At 39.5% G+C, this 22,173-nt stretch overlaps 1 protein-coding gene across 1 annotated transcript in view; it reads left to right on the forward strand.

Moving 5' to 3' along the window:
- KCNH8 (potassium voltage-gated channel subfamily H member 8) overlaps window positions 1-22,173 on the forward strand; it is a 367,339-nt gene that overhangs the window by 225,595 nt on the left and 119,571 nt on the right. The window contains exon 6 of the mRNA XM_084753676.1: window positions 18,062-18,219. Coding sequence (XP_084609802.1) covers window positions 18,062-18,219 — 158 coding nt within the window. The remainder of the gene's footprint in view (window positions 1-18,061; window positions 18,220-22,173) is intronic.

Genomic DNA, 22,173 nt, shown 5'->3' on the forward strand with positions numbered 1-22,173 from the left:
CGAAAAGGCTCCAAGAGAAGAAGGTATATTCTTTTGCATTTGGGTGAAATGTTCTATAGATATCTATGGGTCTATTTGATTCATAACATTTGTTAGTTTTATTATTTTCTGTTTAGTTTTTTCTGTATGTCCTGTCCAAGGGTAGAGTGTGTGTGCTCAAGTCTCCCATTATTAATGGGTGGAGTTTGATATGTGGTTCCTGCTTTAGTAATGTTTCTTTTATGAATGTGAGTGCCTTTGGAGTATATGCTTTTGGAGCATGATGTTCGAAATTGAGATGTTATCTTGGTGGATTTTTTTCTCCCTTGATGAGTATAAAATGTCCTTCCCCATCTCTTTTCAGTAATTTTGGCTGAAAGTCTATTTTATTAGATATTAGAATGGCTACTCCAGCTGGCTTCTTGTATCCATTTGCTTTAAAAATCTTTTCAAGCCCTTTACTCTGAAGCAATGTCTATCTTTGTTGAAGAGGTGTGTTTCTTGTATGCAGAAAAAGGAGGGATCCTGTTTTCATATCCATTCTGTTAGCCTGTGCCTTTTTATGGTGAAATTGAGTTCATTGATATTGAGATATATTAAAGACATTGTTTTTTTCTGTTATTTTCTAATATATTTGATTAATTTATTCATATTACACCTCAATTGTTATCCCATCCCTTGTATCCTTCCATTCCTCCCTCCCTCCCATTTTCCCCTTACTCCCCTCCCCTATGACTGTGACTGAGGGGAACCTCTTCCCCCTGTATATGCTCATAGGGTATCAAGTCTCTTCTTGGTAGCCTGCTATCTTTCCTCGGAGTGCCACACCAGGCCTCCCCATCCAGGGGACGTGGTCAGATGATGCTAGTGTGTTTGTGTGTGTGTGTGTGTGTGTGTGTGTGTGTGTGTGTGTGCTCACACTTCCTTTTATTTGGTTTTGCTGTGTTTTCTTGGATGTAGTTAATCTCCTTGGGCTGAGTTTTCCTTCTAGACTCTTCTGTAGGAATAGATGTATAGATAGATATTGTTTGAATTTGGTTTTGTCATGGAAAATCTTGTTTTCTTTTCCTATAGTGATAGAAAATTTTGCTGGGTTTAGGACTCTGGGGTTTTATCTAAGATCCTTTAGGGACTACAAAACATCTGCCTAGGCCTTATTGGGTTATAGAGTCTCTGCTGACAAGTAGATGTAATTCTGATAGGTCTGTATTTATATGTTACTTGGCCTTTTACCCTTGCTATGTTTAATATTCTTTTTGTCTTTCGTATTTGGTGTTTTGATTATTATATGGTGGGAGGATTTTCTTTTATGGTTCAATCTATTTAATGTTGTGTAAGCTTCTTGTTTGTTTATAGGCATCTCTTTCTTTAGGTTAGGGACATTTTCTTCTATAATTTTGTTGAAAATATTTTCTGGACCTTTGAGCTGGGAATCTTCTCCTTTATTTCTTATTGTTCTTAGGTTTAGTCTTTTCATGGTGTCCTAGATTTAGTGGAGGTCTTGTGTCAGAAACTTTTTTCAACTTAGCACTTTCTTTGTTCTATTTCTTTCTTCTACTCTGTCTTCTACATCTAAGATTCACTATCCCATCTCCTGTATCCTGTGGAGATGCTTGCATCTGTAGTTCCTCTTCTCCTACCTAGGTTTTCCATCTGCAGGATTAACTCAGTTTGTATTTTTTTGTTTGTTTGTTTCTACTTCCACTTTCAGGTCTTGAGCAGCTTTATTCATTTCCTTCACCTGTTTGTTTTTTTCCTGCATGTCTTTAAGGAATTTATTCATTTCTTTGGTAAAGGCCTCTATCATTCTTATAAGGTTTAATTTGTGATCATTTTCTTGTGATTCATCTGTGTTAGGAAAGCTAGGGCTTGTTGTGGTAGAATAGCTGGGCTCTGGTGGTGCCATATTGCTCTGGCTGTTGTTGTCTATGTTCTCATGCTGGTCTTTAGCATCTGGGTTTTCTGAGTATTATAGCTTTAGATGATGGCTTCTGAGTTTATCTTTTCATGGGTGTGTTTTGGATATTTTTCCCTTGGTTTCTCTTTCTCTCTTTCTTCTGGCCTGAGTGGCCGGGGGTTATGGTGAATAGTGAGTCTTAAGGTTTAGTGGATTGTCTCCACTGGAGTTTTTGTGTCCTGTGTGCCTCTGGTGTTTTGGGTTCCAGCCTTTTCTCTAGGGTATGTAGTACCAGCAAGGCCTGGGGTCCCTGGATTGGCCTTCAGGAAAGAAGGCTGGACAATAGAGCATGGGGTCAGGTGCAATTTAAGGCTGTGAGGTGTGTTTTAAGGGGATATGGCAGGTGAGGTTTTGGGCCACTGTTTTATTTGGTTGTCCCTGATTCCAGCCGACTTCCAGGAGAGGTGGCAAAATAGTGAGGCAGGAAATGCTGCACAGCAGTCAGGCAGCAGTTTACTGTTATTGGGTGTGCTTTTAGGAGACTTGGCAGACTGGGACCTGGGGAGAGAAAGGGACTTACCTGGGGTCCCTTCTAAATGTCATTCTTAAACTATATTTTTTAAAGTTGAATGTTTTATATATGGCAGCCCATAGTTGAAGTGCTAAATACTACTTTTATGATTCTAAAACTAACTTGAATTTCATAAAGCCTCAGAGACATCTCTAAAAGAATTTCCTTTCCACTGTGATGGAAGGAAACAAAGGCACCAAGTGTGAAATCTACTCTGCCACTATAAGTTATCATTGTAGGTGATCTGAGTTTGGAGCACATTGTTCCAAACACATCACTGACACATCACTGGCTTTATGGTGACCTCATGAGGCTAAAAACAGTGAAGACACATGAAGCAGCAGAAACAGCCCTGTCACAAAATAATGATTTAATAAATGCTGGTTATTATTAGTTTTTTTTTTTAATTTGCATGGCAGGAAGAATGAATAGTATGTTCCAGGTCTCTAAAGTAGAAATGGAAGTAACAGTGAGCAAGTTAGGCAACTCTGATAAGCAAGCCACTCCTAGATCTTATTTGTCAGTTTGGATGCCTGTACATATAGCAGCAGTGATGGTGAACACTTGTCCTATTGCCCACAGCACAAGGAATTTAAGCCCTGTTTCTCCACTATCAGCCACTCTGCTATATGGCCATTAAGAAATTCTTAACAGTCCAGGTGTGTTAGGGTTTGCTGTGATAACAAGCACAGTCAGCATCTCACTGGGATATAGTGAAAAGTTAATGTCTCATGCCTGCTCTGTGTTCATGGCAGGTCAGCCATCGTTTCTGCACTAGGGATGTTGGGAGTTGAGCATATGTCCTCTGCAAGGGAAACCAGCACTCTAAACTGATAAGCTACCTCTCCAGCCCTGGTTAAAGTACTTTAAACTATAGCTCAACATTTAATTTGGATTTAACCATCACCAAAAAGTGAATAATTTATAGAGAGCCCAAATCAATGGTTTTGTGCCATAATACACAAAAGTCTTTTGATATGGTAGGTTTAGACAATAAAGTGACCACCATGTACAAGCTCAGTCTAATACAAATGAATAGTTCTGGATGATAAGAGAAGAACTTTAATATTGATGTACTATGTGTTTTTAATGTCTACTTGGCCCAATATAAAGTTCACAGATAGAACTTCGCTGTGCATATAAGGGTATAATGCATAAAATCATAAGTCAATGAAAACCTGTGTTTAAAATAAAACAAACAAAAACAAAAGCATGGTTAGTTTAGATGATTTGCTTTGTGTTGACTCCCAAGTACTCCACTCTCAAGGGTTTAATGCATAGGCCCTCAGAAGCAGTGTTTAAACGTGTTGGAACACTAAAAGGAATCATTTCAGTTGGAAGGCTCTACAGTCACTGGGTCCTAAGAAATTGTGGACACCTGTATGCTGCTGACTACTGTGGTATGGTCAGTTTAATGCTAACCTTGACTGTAGATAAATAGTAATCACATTCACAGTGGTCTTCTTTGCTGTGTTATTTAATGTTTTTTCTAAAGATAAAGGTGGAAGCTTAGTGAAGCAAAAGACAGGGATAAAGACGTCTGCTGATGCCCACACCTTTTTTTTTTTTCTTGATTCTTTGTTGTGAACCCAATGAGACTAAAGACTGGATAATGTTTTGTACTTTGTAAAGAGGAAGATGACTTGCATCACTGAGGCACAGTTGAAAGAAGAGAAGGTCCAGGGAACTGAGAGCTAAGCTTGGGACCTGTGGTATTTTGAAAGTGATGTCTCAATTTCTTGAATGGTTGGTCCTTAGCTGTTGGTACTATTTATGGAGGCCTAAGAGGTATGGCCTTTTTCAAGGACGCTCATCACTGGATGTTGGCTTTGAGAGATTAAAGATTCAGACAGATTTGAATTCACTATCTCTGCTTTGTGCTTGTGATTCAAGATAAGAGCTCTCAGCTTCCGCTGAGTCCACATGCCTGCCATCTACTGTCTACTGCTCCATCCTGGACTCTAACACTCTGGAATCATAATCCCAAATAAACTTTCTTCTACATGTTGCTGTCGTCATGATGCTTCGACACAGCAAAAACAACAACAAAAAGGAGGTCACAGCTGTGAATGTTTACAGAGAGGATCTTTTAGTGGGTAAGGACAGTGTGCTCTGTGCTGCTGCTGACAGTAAAACTGGAGTCAAGGAAAGGGAGTCACATGCAGTTAGCCATGCACTCTGATTTGAAGAAACTTCTGCCTTTTCATAGGCATGAGAGAGTCATGCATGGTGACACAAGCCTTCTATCTCAGCCTGAGAGCAACTAAGGCAGGAGGATCATGAATTCAAGAGTAGCCTGGACTACACAACTAGGCCCCATCTCAGAACCAAACAAAACAAAAATTCCAGAGGGCTTTTCATTACTAACGATTACTTAGATAGTGAATTGGTCCCTGTCTTGAGGTTTTATTGTTGTGAAGAGACATAATAACCACGGCAACTCATTTTTAAATTAATTTTTTTATTTACTTTACATTCCAATCATAGCACTGTCCTGCCTCTCCTCCAAGTCCCACCCTCAGTCCCTCTTCCCCTGATCCCCACTCCCGTGCCCATCAGAAAAGGGGAGCCCTGCTCCTACCCATCCTAACATGTCAAGTTGCATCAAGACTGAGTGCAACCTCTTCCATGGTGGCCTAACAAGACAGCTCCACTAGGGGGGAGTGATCAAAAAAGATGCAACAGAATTCTTGTCAGACACAGCTCCTGCTCGCCTTACTAGAGGATCCACATGAAGACCGAGTTGGCCCATTTGCTACAAATGTGTAGGGGTGTCTAGGTCTAGTCTATACATGGCCCTTGGTTGGTGCTTCAGTCTCTGCAAGGCCCTCTGGGCCCAGCTTAGTTGGCTCTGTTGGTCTTCTTGTGGGTATCCTGTCCTTCCAGGTTCTTTTATCTATCCTCCTACTCTTTTACAAGGCTCTCAGCTTTCTGCCCAATGTGGGGCTATGAGTCTCAGCATCTGTTTCAATCCATTGCTGCATGGAGCTTCTCTGAGAAAGCTATGTTAGGATACTGTCTGCAAGTATAGCAGAGTGTTGTTAATAGTGTCAGGGGTTGGCTCTCTTTTATGATGTGGCCAGGCACTGGTTGGACATTTCCTCACTCTATCTTTATCTCTGCATATCTTATACACAGGGTAAATTTTGGGTTGAAGTTTTTGTGGTGAGGTGGTATTCCCTTTCCTCCACTAGGACTCTTATCTGGTTTGAGGGTGGCCTCTTCAATCTCCATGTCTCCCACTACTGGTGGTCTCAGCTAAGTCACCCTTATATCTTCCCAGCGCCTACCCCATCTTAGGTCTACATCCTGTCTCAAAGATGCCCCTATCCATGGTTTCTCTTTCCTCTGCAAGCCTCTGTCCTCCCATGGGCCCCCTACTCTCCCTACATCTGATTCCCACCCTCATTTCCTTCAGCGTTCTGTCATTTTCCTCTTCTATCCTGTTGCCACTTCTCTAGCACTTCCTCTGTCTATTCTATTTCCCCTTCTCAGTGACAGTCAAGCATCCTCCCTTGGGCCTTATTTGTTATTTAGCTTCTTTGGGTTTGTGAATTATAGTATGGTTATCCCGTACTATATGACTAATAATCTGCTTATAAGTGAGTACAGACCATGTGTGTCTTTCTGTGTCTGCGTTACCTCACTTAGAATGATCTTTTCTAGTTCCATCCATTTGCCTGCAAATTTCATGATTTCTTTGTTTTTAATAGCTGAGTAGTATTCCATAGTGTAAATGCACCACAGTTTCTTTATCCATTTTTCAACTGAGTGACATCTAGGTTGCTTCTAGATTCTGGTTATTATGAATAAGGCTGCTATGAACATAGCTGAGCAAATGTCTTTGTTGTGTGGTGGAGCATCTTTTGGGTATATTCCAAGGAGTGGAATAGTTGGGTATTAAGGTAGTGCTATTCCCAGTTTTCTAAGAAAGTGCCAGATTGACTTCCAAAGTGATTGTACCAGTTTGCACTCCCACCAGCAATGAAGGAGTGTTCTCCTTTCTCCACATCCTCGCCAGTATGTGCTGTCACTTGAGGTTTTTATCTTAGCCATTCTGATGGATATAAGATGGAATCTCAGAGTCATTTTGATTTGTATTTCCCTGATGGCTACTGAAGGTGAACATTTCTTTGTTTCTTGGCCATTCCTCTGCTGAGAAGCTCTGTACCCCATTTTTAATTGGATCATTTGGTTTGCTGGTGTTTAATTTCTTGAGTTCTTTGTATATTTTAGATATTAACCCTTTGCCAGATGTAGGTTTGGTGAACATATTTTCCCAATCTGTAGACTGCCATTTTCTTATGTTGACAGTGGCCTTTCTTTGCCTTACAGAAGCTCTTAAGCTTCATGAGGTCCCATTTATTAATTGTTGATCTTAGTGTGTGAGCTGTTGGTGTTTTGTTCAGGAAGTTGTCTCCTATGGCAATGAGCTCAAGACTCATCCACACTTTCTCTTCTAATAGGTTTAGTATATTTGGTTTTGTGTTGAGGCCTTTGACCCACTTCGATTTGTTTTGTGTAGGATGATAAATATGGATCTATTTGCATTTTTCTACATGTAGACATCCAGTTATACCAGGACCATTTGTTAAAGATGCTATCATTTTTTCCATTGTATGGCTTTTGGCTTCTTTGTTAAAATCAAGTGTCATAGGTGTGTGGATTTATTTCTAGGTCTTCAATCTGATTCCATTGATCCATCCATCTATTTCCGTGGCAGTACCATGCAGTTTTAATTTTTAATCTATTTCTAATTTATATATTCACTCTGCATCTCAATCGTAGCCTCCTCCGTCCTCTCCTCCTTGTCCATCCTTCCCACCCTCTTCCTTTCTCCTCCTCTTGTCCTCATAAAATCAAAGCCCTCCCTTCCAGCCCACCCCATCACTTAAAGTCACATCAGGACCAAACTCATTCTCATCCACCAAGGCCAGTCAAAGCAGCCTGGTTATGGCAGAGTGATCAAAAGCAGGCAACAGAGTCCATGTCATAGACAGCACCCACTCCATTTACTAGGGGACCTACATGAAGCTCAAACTGCCCATTGGTTACATATGTGTAGGGGGCCTAGGTCCAGTCAATGCATGCTCTATAGTTGGTGCCTCCATTTCTGTAGGTTAGTTGACTCTATTGTTCTTGCAATATTGTTGTCCCCCACCCTGGATCCTTCTATTCTTTCCTTCCACTCTTCCACCCTACCTAATACTTAGCTGTGAGTCTCAGCATCTGATTCAATCAGCCACCATGGTGGGGGTGTGGGGCCAGCTCTCAGAGGTCGGTTAAGTGAGGCTCCTGTCTGTAAACATAGCAAAGTATAGTTAATAGTGTCAGCTGTTTACTCTCTCGCATGGGGTGGGTCTCAGATTGAGTCAGGTATTGGTTGGCCATTCCCTCAGTCTCTAGTTGATCTCTACCCTGCAATCTTGTAGGAAGGGTAAATTTTGGTTCAAAGGTTTTGTAGGAGTATTGCTGTGCCCCTCTCACTGCTATAGGTCCTGCCTGGCTAGAAGGTGGCAGGCCTCCTCAGTCTTGTGTCCCCTGTTGCTAGGAGGCTCAGCTAGAGACATCCCATACCTTCCCTGATACCGTTTTTCTGCAATACAGCTTGAAGTCTGGGATGGAGATGCCTTGAAATTTTCTTTTATTGTACAGGATTGTTTTAGATCTCCTAGGTTTTCCCCCATGAAGTTGAGCATTGTTCTTTCTAGGTCTGTAAAGAGTTGTGTTGATATTTTGATGGGAATTGCATTAAATCTGTAGATTACTTTTGGTAGGATGGCCATTTTTACTGTGCTATTCCTACTGATCCATGAGCATGAGACATCTTTCCATCTTCTGATATCTTCAATTTCTTTCTTCAGAGATTTGGAGTTCTTGCCTTACAGGTACTTCACTAGCTTATCTAGAGTTACACCAAGATACTTTAGATTATTTGTGGCTATTGTGAAGGGTGTTGTTTCCCTAATTTCTTTCTCATCCCAACTGTTGCTTGTATTCATGAGGGCTACTGATGTTATTTTTAGTTAATTTTGTATCCGGCCACTTTGATAAAGGTGGTTGTAGAATTTATCTGCTGTAGTCGTCCCCTTATAGAATTTTTAGGGTCATTTATGTATACTATTATATCATCTGTGAATAGTGATACTTCAAGTTCCTTTTTTCCCCCATCTTTTAAAGATCCCCTTGATCTCCTCTAGTTGTCTTATTGCTCTACCTAGGACTTCAAGCACTATATTGAGATATGGAGAGAGAGGGCAACATTGTCTTGTCCCTGATTTCAGTGGAATTGCTTTAAGTTTCTCTCCATTTAACTTGAGGTCGGCTATTGGCTTGATGTGTACTGTCCTTGTGACCATGGCAACTGTTATAAAGAAGAGCATTTAATTAGAGCTGGCTTACAGTTTCAGAGGTTTAGTCCATTATCATCATGGAGGGAAGCATTTCTGCATGTAAGCAGACAGGGTTCTGGAAGGGAGTTCTACTTCTTGATCTGCAGACAGCTGGAGATTATGTGCTACACTGGGCATAGTTTGAACATAGGAAAGCTCAAAGCCATACCCCCACCAGTGACATACTCCAACAAGGCCATATCTCCTAATAATGCAATCCCCATGGGTCAGGCATTCAAATACACGAGTCTATAGGGGCCGTAACTATTCAAACCACCACAGTCCCTTCTCTTTTTGTTGCTGTGATAAAATATCCTAACCAAAAGCTATTCAGGGAGGAAAGAGTTTACTTTAGCTTAGGATTTTAGTGGCTATACAGTCCATTCAGGGCATGGCAGCAGAAGCCTGAGGCCTGAATGAGGAGCATGAGGAAACAGAGAAACCATATTTTATAAGCACAAAAGAAGCAGGCAGCAACAAGGAAGGAAGTGGGATGAGGTTATAAACCGTCAGTCCTTGCTCAGTGATATGCTTCCTACAGTAAGGCTTCACATCCTACAGTCTCTTTAATCTCCCCTAAAGAGTGCCACCATCTTGAAAGCACACATTCTCATTCAAAGGACAATATATGGAATTACTACATAAGGCAATCCATTAAGCTGCAGGAATTTTATGTCCTTTGCCTTCTGGTGAGGCAATATATGGGGAGAGGTTATGGTTAGGATGATGTGTATGAGTACCCACAGCAGCAGTGGCTCCACCTACACAAAACAAGAACAAGCATCAGTATGATCACTTCATTTTATCTGGTCCCTTCTTCCCCTAATTTTTGTTGTGAGTCCCATTGTTCTTACATGCTGCTGTCATCCACTGGGCCTATTGCTCTTTTTTTTTTTCATAAATCTCTAATTTTTGAGTAAGAAAAAGAGAAGAATAGTGGCATGATGAGCAGGCATCAGATCATAGGAAATTTTGTGCCTAACACCAATGGTTCATTCTAATCCTTGTTAAGATTAGCTATCCCTTGAGCCTCTTGATCAATCTGTCCTCTGTTCATCATCCCCACACCTTTTGGTCCAAATGTGTCACATAGTACTCTGCAAGCAATGGAAACAGAGTATCTTTAGGAAGCCAGCCAAAGCTGCTTTAGTTAAATGTTGTACCACATGCTGTACCACATAATTAATTTTTAAAGAAAGAGTTAAATGAAGTTAGTAATTATTTATATGCAGTGAACATACTCTTGTGCACACCATTATATTTTAATTTATTTTTTAGCAAGTAAGCCCATATGGCTTTTAAATTATTTCCCACCTGACATGAAGGCTAATAAATAATCTACTAATTTATGCTGTATCAAATTTACCACCTTCCTTTCCTTTTTCTATAGAACTGTGCACATTCTAGTGGCGTAGCTCTACAGAAAATCAAGCTCAGAGCAAAGATGTGTTTAAAACTTCTTTGTTTCTCAGCTCATACACATAACTAGTTAGTGGGAGGAGAAAGAAACACTTTGGAAGTCTCAAAACAAGAAAACAGCATATCCATTGTTTCTCTATTGTTTGTCTTTAATTGTGCTATAAAAAACCATGAAGGCAAGAAGGCAAATTATCTCAGAATGTAATTAATTACCTGTGATATGCATCATCAGACAATTCAATTATATCTTCATTTTGGTGCAGTGGATTAAGATCAGCCCTTTGTGAAGCCTATAAACCACAGAGTTTTCATAACTCTCTGTCCCTCTGCTAATGGTTCATTACAAAAGATCCCTGTACCATGGACCACAATGGAAAATGTGTTAGATGTCAACACATGAACATATAAAGATATATTTTGAGAAGGAAAATTATTTTCAGTAAATTTTCTATGGATTTGGGAGAGTTTTTCTTAGATCAAATGTTATGTGTTTTCTATTTTGCCATGAATGGAATTCTAGAAGGACTGCTAAAGGGTTTTTTTTAATTTTTTATTAATTTATTATTGTTACATCTCAATGGTTATCCCATCTCTTGTATCATCCCATTCTTCCCTCCCTCCCATTTTCCCCTTATTCACCTCCCTTATGACTGTTCCTGAGGGGGACTTCCTCCCCCTGTATATGCTCATAGGGTATCAAGTCTCTTCTTGGTAACCTGCTATCCTTCCTCTGAGTGCCACCAGGTCTTCCCCTCCAGGGGACATGGTCAAATATGAGGCACCAGAGTTCATGTGCAAGTCATACCCCACTCTCCACTCAACTGTGGAGAATGTTCTGTCCATTGGCTAGATCTGGGTAGGGGTTTAAAGTTTATGGCCTGTATTATCCTTGGCTGATGCCTTAGTTTGAGCGGGACCCCTGGACCCAAGTCTGCCTATCATAATGTTCTACTTGTAGGTTTCTAGGACCCTCTGGATTCTTCTACTTTGCTATTCTACCATGCTTCTCTCATCTCTAGATGAAAGGGTTTATTTTAAACACTTGGACACTTTTATTTATTATAGTTGAGAAGGCATAACAGGGAAGATCTGTTCACATCTTGGCAGAAAGGATTCAGAGTAAGGGCTGCTCTGCAAACATACCACCCTTAGCATGTCAATCACTGATGTCAGAAGCTAAACAGGATCCGGCCTGCTTAGTACTTTGATGGCGAAGAATGAGATATGCAAGGTCCAGAGAAAATCTGCTTCTAATGATGTATTTCTAGCACTACTTTGCTACTTACGTTTCCAGAATATCTCCCAAATAGTTTCACAATATAATCACTCAATCCTTGGAATGTCATAAGCAAATATAATAGTGTATGTATGTGTTTCTCATTGATAATTGTACACATTAGTAAGTAGAATAAAAAAGTTGCATAGGAATATTAATGAAACTTTTTTTTGGCTTTTCATATGAACATAAACTCTGAAAGCATTATATTTCTGTTTTTAGAGGGCTCACAGTTTAACTCTCCTCATGCCTTTAAGATTGATTATAAATTTTACTATAATATTGGAATATGTGATGGATTTAATTACTCAAATGATCAAGACTCTTTGGAAAGTAGGGAAAATTGGCTGAGACTAGTGTTGTGAAGTCAGTAGTATCCAAGGAGTCTGTGATGATTGTGTCAGAAATGAGCATCTCTCATCTTCTCCATCACAGTCTTATTGGATTCTGTGTCTCCCTCTCTGAAAAAAAATATGTATGTACAGTTCTCTTTCATGGGTATATTTACAATACCAAGTCCTGGACCTGAACATCACTCGAGTGTCCTTGGCAGCAAGGGAAGCAGAGAGCCTGTCAACTTCTATTAGAAGTTCCAAAGTCAGCTCACTTCTCACACACAATTCTGTGACTTTGGTTTAATTTTCTTTTACCTGGATGACTCCAGGGAAAATATTTGATATAAGAACTGCAACTATAAATACATTTCATTTTACCAATCCACTTTACTCCCAATAAGAAAATCCACTGGTGCAACACTATTTTCTTTTAGATTTGGGGAGAAAACGGGATCTCTCTCTCTCTCATGATAATATCTGCAGAACTTGACTGTTCTGAAACTTTGGTGTGATGTCAGTCTTTCCAATAGCAAAGTGGAAGTGCACATTGGCAAATGTGAAGACTTTTGTGAGTATTCCAGAATACCATCTTTTATTATCATTGACAAAAGTATTTTATTGTTGTTGTTTTGATGTCAGTTGCTCAAAAATGATACTAATTATTTAGAGGAATTACTGCACCATTTTACCATGGTTCTGGAAAATAAAATCTTTAGATCATAATGTAGGTAGGTTTCCTCTTTGAAAATAAACCGTGCTTAAGTTTCAAAAGGAGGATAATACATATAAATCCTTAAGTATTTTCTGTAGTATTTCCACTATCTGTTGATGAAAGTTTGTGATTGCTTCCTTTTCAAATTGGAGATAGCAGGCTGCTTTTCACGAGTAAAATCAACTGACTAACAATTTGTCTCATAAAAAGCTTTCTACGTTAATACCGTGTACCTGTTGTTCTATTTAGAAGTCTAAATATGTAGTTTTTTTCTTTTTCTGCTGCATAAACACATAGCCTTAAAAGGGTTTGCTGTGTCAACTAAATAAATATTCCCTTTACTCAGGTTTTTTGTTTGTTTGTTGTTGATATTTATGAAAGTGTGCCAGCATATAGATTAACACCATAGGCTTTCTGTAAAATTTGTGACAACAAGGTGATCAGTTGGTAAGTGTGCAAGGAGTTGTCACTAAAATTATTTTTTTATCTTAAACCTTTTTTTTTACATTTGTATGTCTGTTTTGTTAGTGCTTGTGATTGTGTGTGTCATGGCATATGTACGGAGGGTTCTAGGATAACTTGGTGAGATCAGTTCTCTTCTTATACCATGTTATTTTGAGGAATCTAACTCAGGTCATCAGCCTTGGCATCAAGTACTCTTACATGCTGAGTCGTCTCTATAGGTCTATCACTTCAATTTAATATTTATCTACTTTACAATTGACACATAGTAACTGGACATATGCATGAAGCTCAGTGTATAGTGTCAGTTTGTACGCGTGGTGTATAATGGCTGCATAGGGATTGCTGACATATTTCAGACCTCTGATAGTCATAATGCTCTTATTTGAATAACATGAAGTTATATTAGCTATTTTGAAATATTTAACTAAAAGCATCAGCAATAATCTCTTACTTGTGCCATAGAACATCGGCAGCCATGCCTTTGAATTTTATGATGAATCCATACACTTATGTCAACTTGTGCCATGGGAACCAAACCTCACGACGGGTTTGGTGACCAACACTGTTTTTGACGCAGAAAACTAAAACTAGACTACTTAGCCAGAGCTTTCTTCCAGTCACACTGACGTTGCTATGCACGCGTCCCTTCCCAAGTGGTGGCTGCATCTGTTAAATTGCTCAGCTGCTGTAGAAATCTGTGAAGTCAGAAAACGGAAGAAGAGCTATACAAACCTCGAGTTGTTTAAGAGTCTCATGGCCTCCTCTCTGCTTCTTTGCCAACCATGGCAAGGCACAGTGCTGCAGTGGCACTGGGCCATCAAACTGTCTTCCTCTGTGGGAGGAACCACCTGGGCATTTGCATCGTATGTGAGTGCAGCGCAACCTTTGCCTGTTCTCAATATTAACAAAGCAAATGCCCAGGGATGTTTACTTTTGATGAAATGTGATGTTTAATAGTGACGGTTTTTTGTGCTACAGTATTCATCATAGACTAGAACAATTATGATTTGAGGACTGGAGTCACTGAGACCACGACTCCAGACTTTCAATGGGACTGGTCTCCACCAAGGCACGGAACCCAGAGTTCTGGATTGGAACTCAGAGATGTAGAGTGCAGCTTCTCCAATGTTAATTAGCTAAGAAATTTAAGGATGTGTGTGCACTATTGTCATCTGTGTAACACTCAGCAAGTTACTTGATTTCTTTTATGAATCGATTTCCCTACTTGTAAAAAGGGATAAGGACATGGTGGACATCTTGATGTTGTTTAAATGAGATCACAGTTCTAAAGAATTAAAATAGCATTGTACACTACTGAATACATATGCGCTCTTTATAACCACAAACACAATCTACTATAAGTCTTTTATCATATCATCCCACCCATAACAAAACACAAATGATGCGACATATGTGTGCATTGTTTATTGCTACATAGCCAGGAACCACAGATGATCAGTGTAAAACAATGTTTGTTGGCTGCCTCACTGTCTGTGTAACACAAGAAACTCAGACACAGCTTAGCTGTGGGATCACGTGACAGAGGCTGAAGTGCAAGCTTCAGCATTCCAGCGAAGTGTGGTGTTCGCAGGACCTTACATTTCTCCCCTAAACCCAAATGGCCATTGGAAGAATTCATGTCTTTGTGGTTTCAAGTCCACATTTTCTTTCTCTTGAACATGTTTTTAGAATGATTCAGCTTTTATATTACAGTCTGCGATGCATTTTCTATTTTTTATTCATTGAAAGTTTCATACACATGCATTATGAATCTTAATTATTCATTTCCCCATCCCCCTCACTTACTTCCCTTTCCTTTTCCTGCTCAGGAAAAGGAATTAGGGTGAAATTAAGATCTAGTTAGCTTTAGTCTTCTATATGTGAAGATTCTACTTTTGGGTTTTTTTGTTGTTTGTTTGTTTGTTTGTTTGTTGCACTATTTGTTAACAAGAGGTTATTGTTATTTTGCTTTGTTTTCTCCCAGTGTATGGTTTTGGCAGCCATATTGAAGTCAGTTAACTGGACATCGGTAGGGTTCTTTCTGGGTCTCCTATTCTACTCCATGTCTGCTTTGTGTCTGTGCCATGCTGGCTTTGTCCCTGTGACTCGGTTGTAGAATTTGAGATTAGATTCTATCTTGAGATGATAGAAAAAAAAATGAAAACAAAACCAAATGAATATTCAAAAAGTAAACAGGGAATAAGTAAATAAAGTGAAATAAAATAAGTATGAAGTGGAGGCCATAAATATAGTAAAATAGAAAAACGATGTATGTGGAGAGAATAAAAGAAATGAACTATTGGAGGGAGAGAAGGAGAGAGAAGAGTGACAAACAAATTAAAAAAGTCAATGATGGAACAAAAGGGAGACAATATGTGTATGTGCATATGTACAAACCAACTCAGTAAATAGAAAAACACAGGAGAGAGACAGAGAGACATAGAGAGGCAAAGAGAGAATGAAATAACAGGCTGTGTGCTGGTCTTGCTAGGGTGACCATGTAGCCATGGCCAAGTGCTCCCTACCAGGTTGTGTACTTCTTTCCTTGTCTGCTTGGGCTCTAAAGCCCTTGGAGAAGGAGGAAACTAGAGGATATTTGCGCCCGCATGTTTCATGCTGTTCCACTTACCACAGGCCTGATTCACAAGGCTAAGTCAACTGTGTGGATGACGTGGCCTGAGCCTGAGTCCCCTGAACCTCCTTAGGTGACCACCTGACCCACTGTCTTCAGAGTGAGCACCATGCCTTCCTTCCAAATGGAATCCCCCTGCATACATTCCTAGTGGGCTTGCTTCACCATGTCTTATCACATGTGGGAGCCGTTCAGACATCATAGAAACATTTTCTGCAAGTTCCAAGAGGAAGAGTAGGGACTTTCCCCAAAGCAACGTGCACTTCACCACAGCTGCCTTTTAAGAAGGTTTTACTTGAGAAACAGGATGCTCCTCATGGTCACTTCAAATTGCCTTTCTGTTCTACATCAATTTTTGGGCCACATTCTCCTCTGCTTGTCCCCCCCACACACACACAGTTCCACACCCCACTGGGGACCTGTGTTGTGGTGTTTGGCTTCTGAGACACAGAAGCTGGAAGTACTGCTTGTTTTTAAGCCACCATCATGGCTCCTCTGTCACAGCCATTTCCTTTGCAAATATTACACATGAGTTTCTCATAGCACCTTGAGGCCACCTGTTGCTCTTGCTATGTAGCTCTATGATGTGACTGTTCTTTTCTACTTGTTATCTTTTCATCCCGTCACCAAATGAAGAAAAATCTCTTCAGAGGGCTTGCCTGCGTAGGCCCCTCAGTGAAATCACTCTCCAGGATTAAAGTGTAGACAGGCAATGGCCCCACCTACCTCTGTTCTCAGATTTTACTGGCAAAAAAAACCTGGTTGCAGAAGAGAGGCCAGGGCCATAGAGGGTTAGCCTATTACAGAAGGGTGAGCACAAAGTAAAAATAAAAATGAAATTCAAGTCAATAATGAGCATAACCATGAGTAATTTTTAAATTTTTGGTTTTTGGTTATTTTTAACACTTTTAAATATTTTTCTTTATTCCTGAGAAATTCATAAATAAATACAATGAAATATGATCATATTCACCTCTATTTCCCCATCCAATCCCCCTAACAAAGCTTTGCATCTTCAGATTTCTTTCCTTTTGATGTGGCAGAACCAATGCATAGCTTTTAGGAGTCAACATCATGATCATGATGTCAATAAGTCCTTCACTGCACAGAACACTGTTCTTATTTTTAATAGTTTAGTTAGCCACAGAGTATTCCAACCCATCAGATAATGCTGACCCATTATGTCGCTCAGAGATTTCATTGTTTTATAATTACTTTAATTCCTAGTTACATAAACTGAGGTGCTGAGTTCCCCCCATTGATTTGTGAGGACTTGAACCAATCAATATATTGCCCCAAAATACAGTTCATGGAGTATTGTCTCTCTCTCTTAGAGTCAGCTACCACATGTGACATTCTTTTATGTGTATACCCTATGATCTACATGCACTTGATCTTCAAGAGAACACACAACTTAATTTTACTTAACCCAGAAAGTTAAGAGTTAGCCTGAGAAATACTCACTTTTACACAAAAGGCTTTGAACTTAAGAAAGCTTCTCCCTGGTGGGACTGACTGCCTTGCCAGGCCACAGGGGAAGTGGATGGGCTCAGTCCTGAGGCAACTTGATGAGCTGGGATGGGTGTGCGGGGGAGAAGGGAGGAGAAAGAAGGAGAGTGGGGCTGAATGGAGAGGAGGGAGGAGGCTACAACTGGGATGTAAAGTAAATTAATTAATTAATTAATAATAATAAAGAAAGTGTGACTGGTTATGGGCTTGTCCTTTGACTAGCACTTGTGGAGGTATTGGTGTGGTAAAAGGCTCAATAAACACATAACAACAAAAAAATATGTAGGAAATGTTTGAAAATGGTTACAGAAAATACAAGAACAGAACTGGAATGCTTAAGCTATAGATGCTAATAAGCAACTGCTGCGCTGGTTAAGAGACCTGACTTCGTGCCAGGGGTTAATTTCCTATCTAAACAACAGTTTATTAACCTTTTGGAATTACGTACTATTATGCACATGGCAGCTGTTGCCCAAGATGATCTAGATATCTTTGTTTCTACTGCTGCCATGGGGGTGGAACACTCCCTAGAGAAGCTCTAGAATATTCCACACTTGGTAATGTCACAACTGTTCTGATGGCTGTAATTATTCAATCATTTGAACATAGTATCCCAAGTGTCCTTTGCCCTTCTTCAGTATTTTTTTCATTAATTTACTTTGAAAGCATAAAGATACCAATTAAAATTACTTTTTCTTCGATTTTGTATAATTGTATAGGCATTTCTTCCAAACCTTTCCCTGACTGCACGCCTTCTCAGATTTCTCACTTCCTTTTCATTATTATTATTATTATTATTATTATTATTATTATTATTATTATTCACTTTTTCATCTTCCCATTTTTTTCTCAATTGTCTTTTTTCCTCAAGCAGATATTATTCTAAATTTCCGAACAACTTATGTCAGCAAGTCTGGCCAAGTTATCTTTGAAGCGAGATCCATTTGTATCCACTACGTCACCACGTGGTTCATCATCGATTTGATTGCTGCCCTGCCCTTTGACCTCCTGTACGCTTTCAATGTCACAGTGGTGAGTAGAGACATCTTCCACGTGGCCTTTCAGTGCTGTGTTTGATTTGCATATATCTGGTGTGAAATGTCCTTGACAGTCTGTGCTCCCTGTGACCTCTGTAATAAAGGTGCTAAGATGTCCAGCGACACACAGGCAGGCCAGATTCTCCACTTGAGGAAGTGAATTCCTTCTGATGCCCTCAGAACCAAAGACGGCATATACAGAAAGAAAGCCCGAACTTGTCCTAAATTTTGGCTTACCACACATAATCCACTGATACCAAACCACCTCTGTGCATAGAAGCCTCACTTTAGATTCCTAAAATGAACTCAGCTGGAAAATTTGGTGGAGAATTGCAAAACATTTCTTCTCCCTTTATGATCCTTAACTCTTGTCTCGTTTCATAATTTCATTATTCATTAACAAAGATAAGTGAAGACTGAACAGCCAACGAGGAATGTGGAATTAGAGTAAGGGAATTCAGCCAGTTAAACGACATCACCCAATATAAATTGAGATCCATGAGTTGATTAACACTTCTGCTTTCTGTTCTTTCTTCTTCTAAGCCTCTTATCACCATGTCTGCTCACACGGAGACAAGTGTTCCATTTGCAGTCGTAACTACTTTTCCCTTCAGTGATGGACTTCTTCTCAACTGTCAACTGCTTCCTTATGACCAGACAGAATTTTTTTTTAGGAAGACCATTTTGATTTGGCACATGGTTTTTATTATAATAACTAACTTTAGCCTATCGAAATGAATTGATTGAACATTAGTTCAAATTAAACAAATTTTCATATTAGTTGATACTCTGATACAGAAGCCATATTGAAGAATTTGATGAGCTGACTTACAAAAGTAACAGAGTGACTAGTTTCAAATGTAGACCCTATTGGCTTCAAGAGGAATATACAAGTTCTGTCCCAAGTGCTTAATGCAAGCCTACATATTTGTTAATTGCCTTTCTTGTACAAATTTTATTTTTCTGTTTTTCTTTCCTTTTGAGTTAGGCGTTTAAGGTTGACATCATGGGGAGAAAAAGCTAGCACATAAGATTAATGAACCCAGTACTGAACAGTTACCTGGGATTTCTAAAGTACCTTTTACCATAGAATTTACCTAACTAAGTGCTATAATGAAAGTGCAATGACTTAAAACAAGGACTTCGGGAGCCAGGAGTGGTGGCGCACGCCTTTAATCCCAGCACTCGTGAGGCAAAGGCAGGCAGCTCACTGTGAGTTCGAGGCCAGCCTGGTCTGCAAAGCAAGTCCAGGACAGGCAAAGCTACACAGAGAAACCCTGTCTCAAAAAACCAACAAAACAAAACAAAACAAATAAAACAAGAACTTTGGAAAGCTGCAAAATAATCTAAAAGGAGTATATGTTACAAAATGTTTGTTAAAGTATTATTAATTCTCTGGTCAACTTGTCAAATAAGTTCTGTCTAACACCATTTGATTTTAAATTAATTTCCTGCTTTACTACTAAATATTAATAAAAATTTTACAGTCTATTTTTCTCTGGGTACTGAAATAAGATAATTTTCAATATGTATATATAATATAATATATTAATTATATACAAGAAATATTCAATATGTTTCTGTACTATTACCATCCTCATTTGCCTAAGTTAACAGGCAAGGTTATCTTACTTGGTAATCACTTCACTGATCCCCCTTTTTTGCTCAGTCCCTTGGGCTCTTGGGTAAATGCTTTGTGCATACTGTAAGTCAGAAAGGAAAACAAGAGGGAGAGAGAACCTTCTACCAGAGACACTACTCCTAGTTTTCATAGGCCTGGTTATTTTAAAAGCAGTACGAATCTGCTGCCCTGAACTAAGTTAATAAGTATAAAATGTTCTATTTGAACAGAAAAACTTGTTCAAGATATTCTGTTCTTTTTCCATGTGATGAGAACAAGATATAAGAAATGTTCTGTTCTTAGACGTAGAAACTAAAAATAAGGCTTCTCCTACCAGACTTAAAGCATGTCCAGTGAATACATCTCCATACGAGAAACCCAAAATGCAGTACAGCCATCAGCAAGTGTTATGTAGGCTTTGGCAAATGTTTTTAATACCTTCATATATTCATCTGTAGAACTATACTGTGCATCTCACTGTGAAAGGTTCTGTGAGAGACAAAATTAGGAATGACAGATAAAGTAGAAAGGCAAGGTAGGGATTATTTACCATCTGAGCAAAACTCGAAACTTCACAAAACGGGAACAAAAAAAAAATCTTACAGTTCTTGAGCCAATTTAAAAGGAAAACATGTCTATCAACTGCTTTGACTAATTGTTGGCATCAGGAAAGTTCTTTGGTTCCCACCCCTCTCTCAAACACACTTCTGCTTCCCCAGCTGACAGCCAGGAGACAGTTACATCCCTTTGGTAAAAGTGAAAACTGCAACCAGAGTCTTCAGATAGATAGACTTGTCCACAAGTAGCTCGTAATTCATACTCATGTCAAATTCGGGATCGTCATCTGAAAAGGAGTAAGAATCATGAGCTCTCTCAGCCATCAAAAGCCTGAGTCCTCATTCTCAGCAGAAAGTGGTGGGCTCTGGTGTGAGCAAGTTTAGCAATGATGTTTGTTTGTTTGTTTGTTTGTTTGTTTGAAATGTCCCAGCATGTCTCCAGGGCACGTAATCTTGGAGTTCACTAGATTCATATGACCTTCCCCATTGAGAGTTCAGTACCAGGCTTCATTTCACTTAAAAATTGTCACCTATCAAGTTCAACTACCTATCAAGCAAACTTTATTCACAATAATTCTTTAGATGATAAAGTAGAGATTATAAAATCCTAACATGGGGTCATGTGTTTCACCCTAGCCTGATAAAATGGTAGATGAGATTTTTTTGGCTCTGAAGGGAATGAAAAAGAGTATCAGGAAGAATAAAATAGCACAACAGAGGCCGGGTTCCCAGTTGCCCTTAAGACTCACTTCTATGAGTGCCACCAGGGCTCGGTGGCACTCAAAGAAAGGGTAGGCAGACTACCAAGATAAGACTAGTTAGCCTATGACCATAAAGTGGGGGAGGAGATCCCCCTCGGACATGGACCTAACGGAGGGTAATAGGGTGGGGGTGGGAGGGTAGGAGGAACGGGAGGGTATAAGTGATGGGAGAACAATTTAGTTGTAATCTGAATAAATTAATTTTAAACACTAAATTAAATTAAAGTTTAAAAAAGACCCACTTCTATTTAGACCTGTGAGGTAACTCAGCAAGTCAAAGCGCTTGATGCTGAAGCTTGAATTACATCTCAGGAACCCACACCATGTAAAGAGAGAACCCTTTCCTGAGGGTTAGCCTGTGACGTTCACACACGAGGGGCACCTGGGGCAGGCAGGCAGGAAAATAGAAAGGGCGGGGGAAGGAAAGGAAGAGGAATGAGGGAAGGGAAGAAGGGGGAGGAAAGGAAGAGAAGGGAAGGGAAGAGAAAGGAAAGGAAGGAGGGAGAAGGAGAAGGAAAATGGTTTAAGAAACGATTGCATTGTAATAAATGCAGAATTGTTCACAAGGTTGGGATTAAGAACAATTTTGTTGAACTTTTTTATATGCTTACATCTGAGTATCTTATATCTTAGTGATCTTTTTATTCATTGTTTGTTGATTCATTCTTATATCAACTATTTTCTAGTCTTTCAAACACTGGGTAATGTTCTACATAATTTTTTAGAGATAAGGGATGTTGGGTAACATAGGAGAGAATTAAAATCAACTGACCACCTGATTTCTAGGCAGTCACCCTGAAGATGTTGACCTTGTCTGTGATTATATCCTGTAAAGAAGAGACTCATTATAGCCACAAGCTATAATCACATCTCCTCTGCTTGTAGTTCCCACCAAGAAATTAAATGGTCAACGAGTCTCTCAAACTCTATTTCTCTGTGAGTTGATAGTCTGTGTTTTCTGCTTCAGAATGTTCTCTGGAACTCTGTGAAAGTGGTCAGAGAACATGTAC

Source organism: Acomys minous (assembly GCF_964271855.1).
Source record: "Acomys minous genome assembly, chromosome: 13".
Taxonomy (NCBI): Eukaryota; Metazoa; Chordata; class Mammalia; order Rodentia; family Muridae; genus Acomys; species Acomys minous.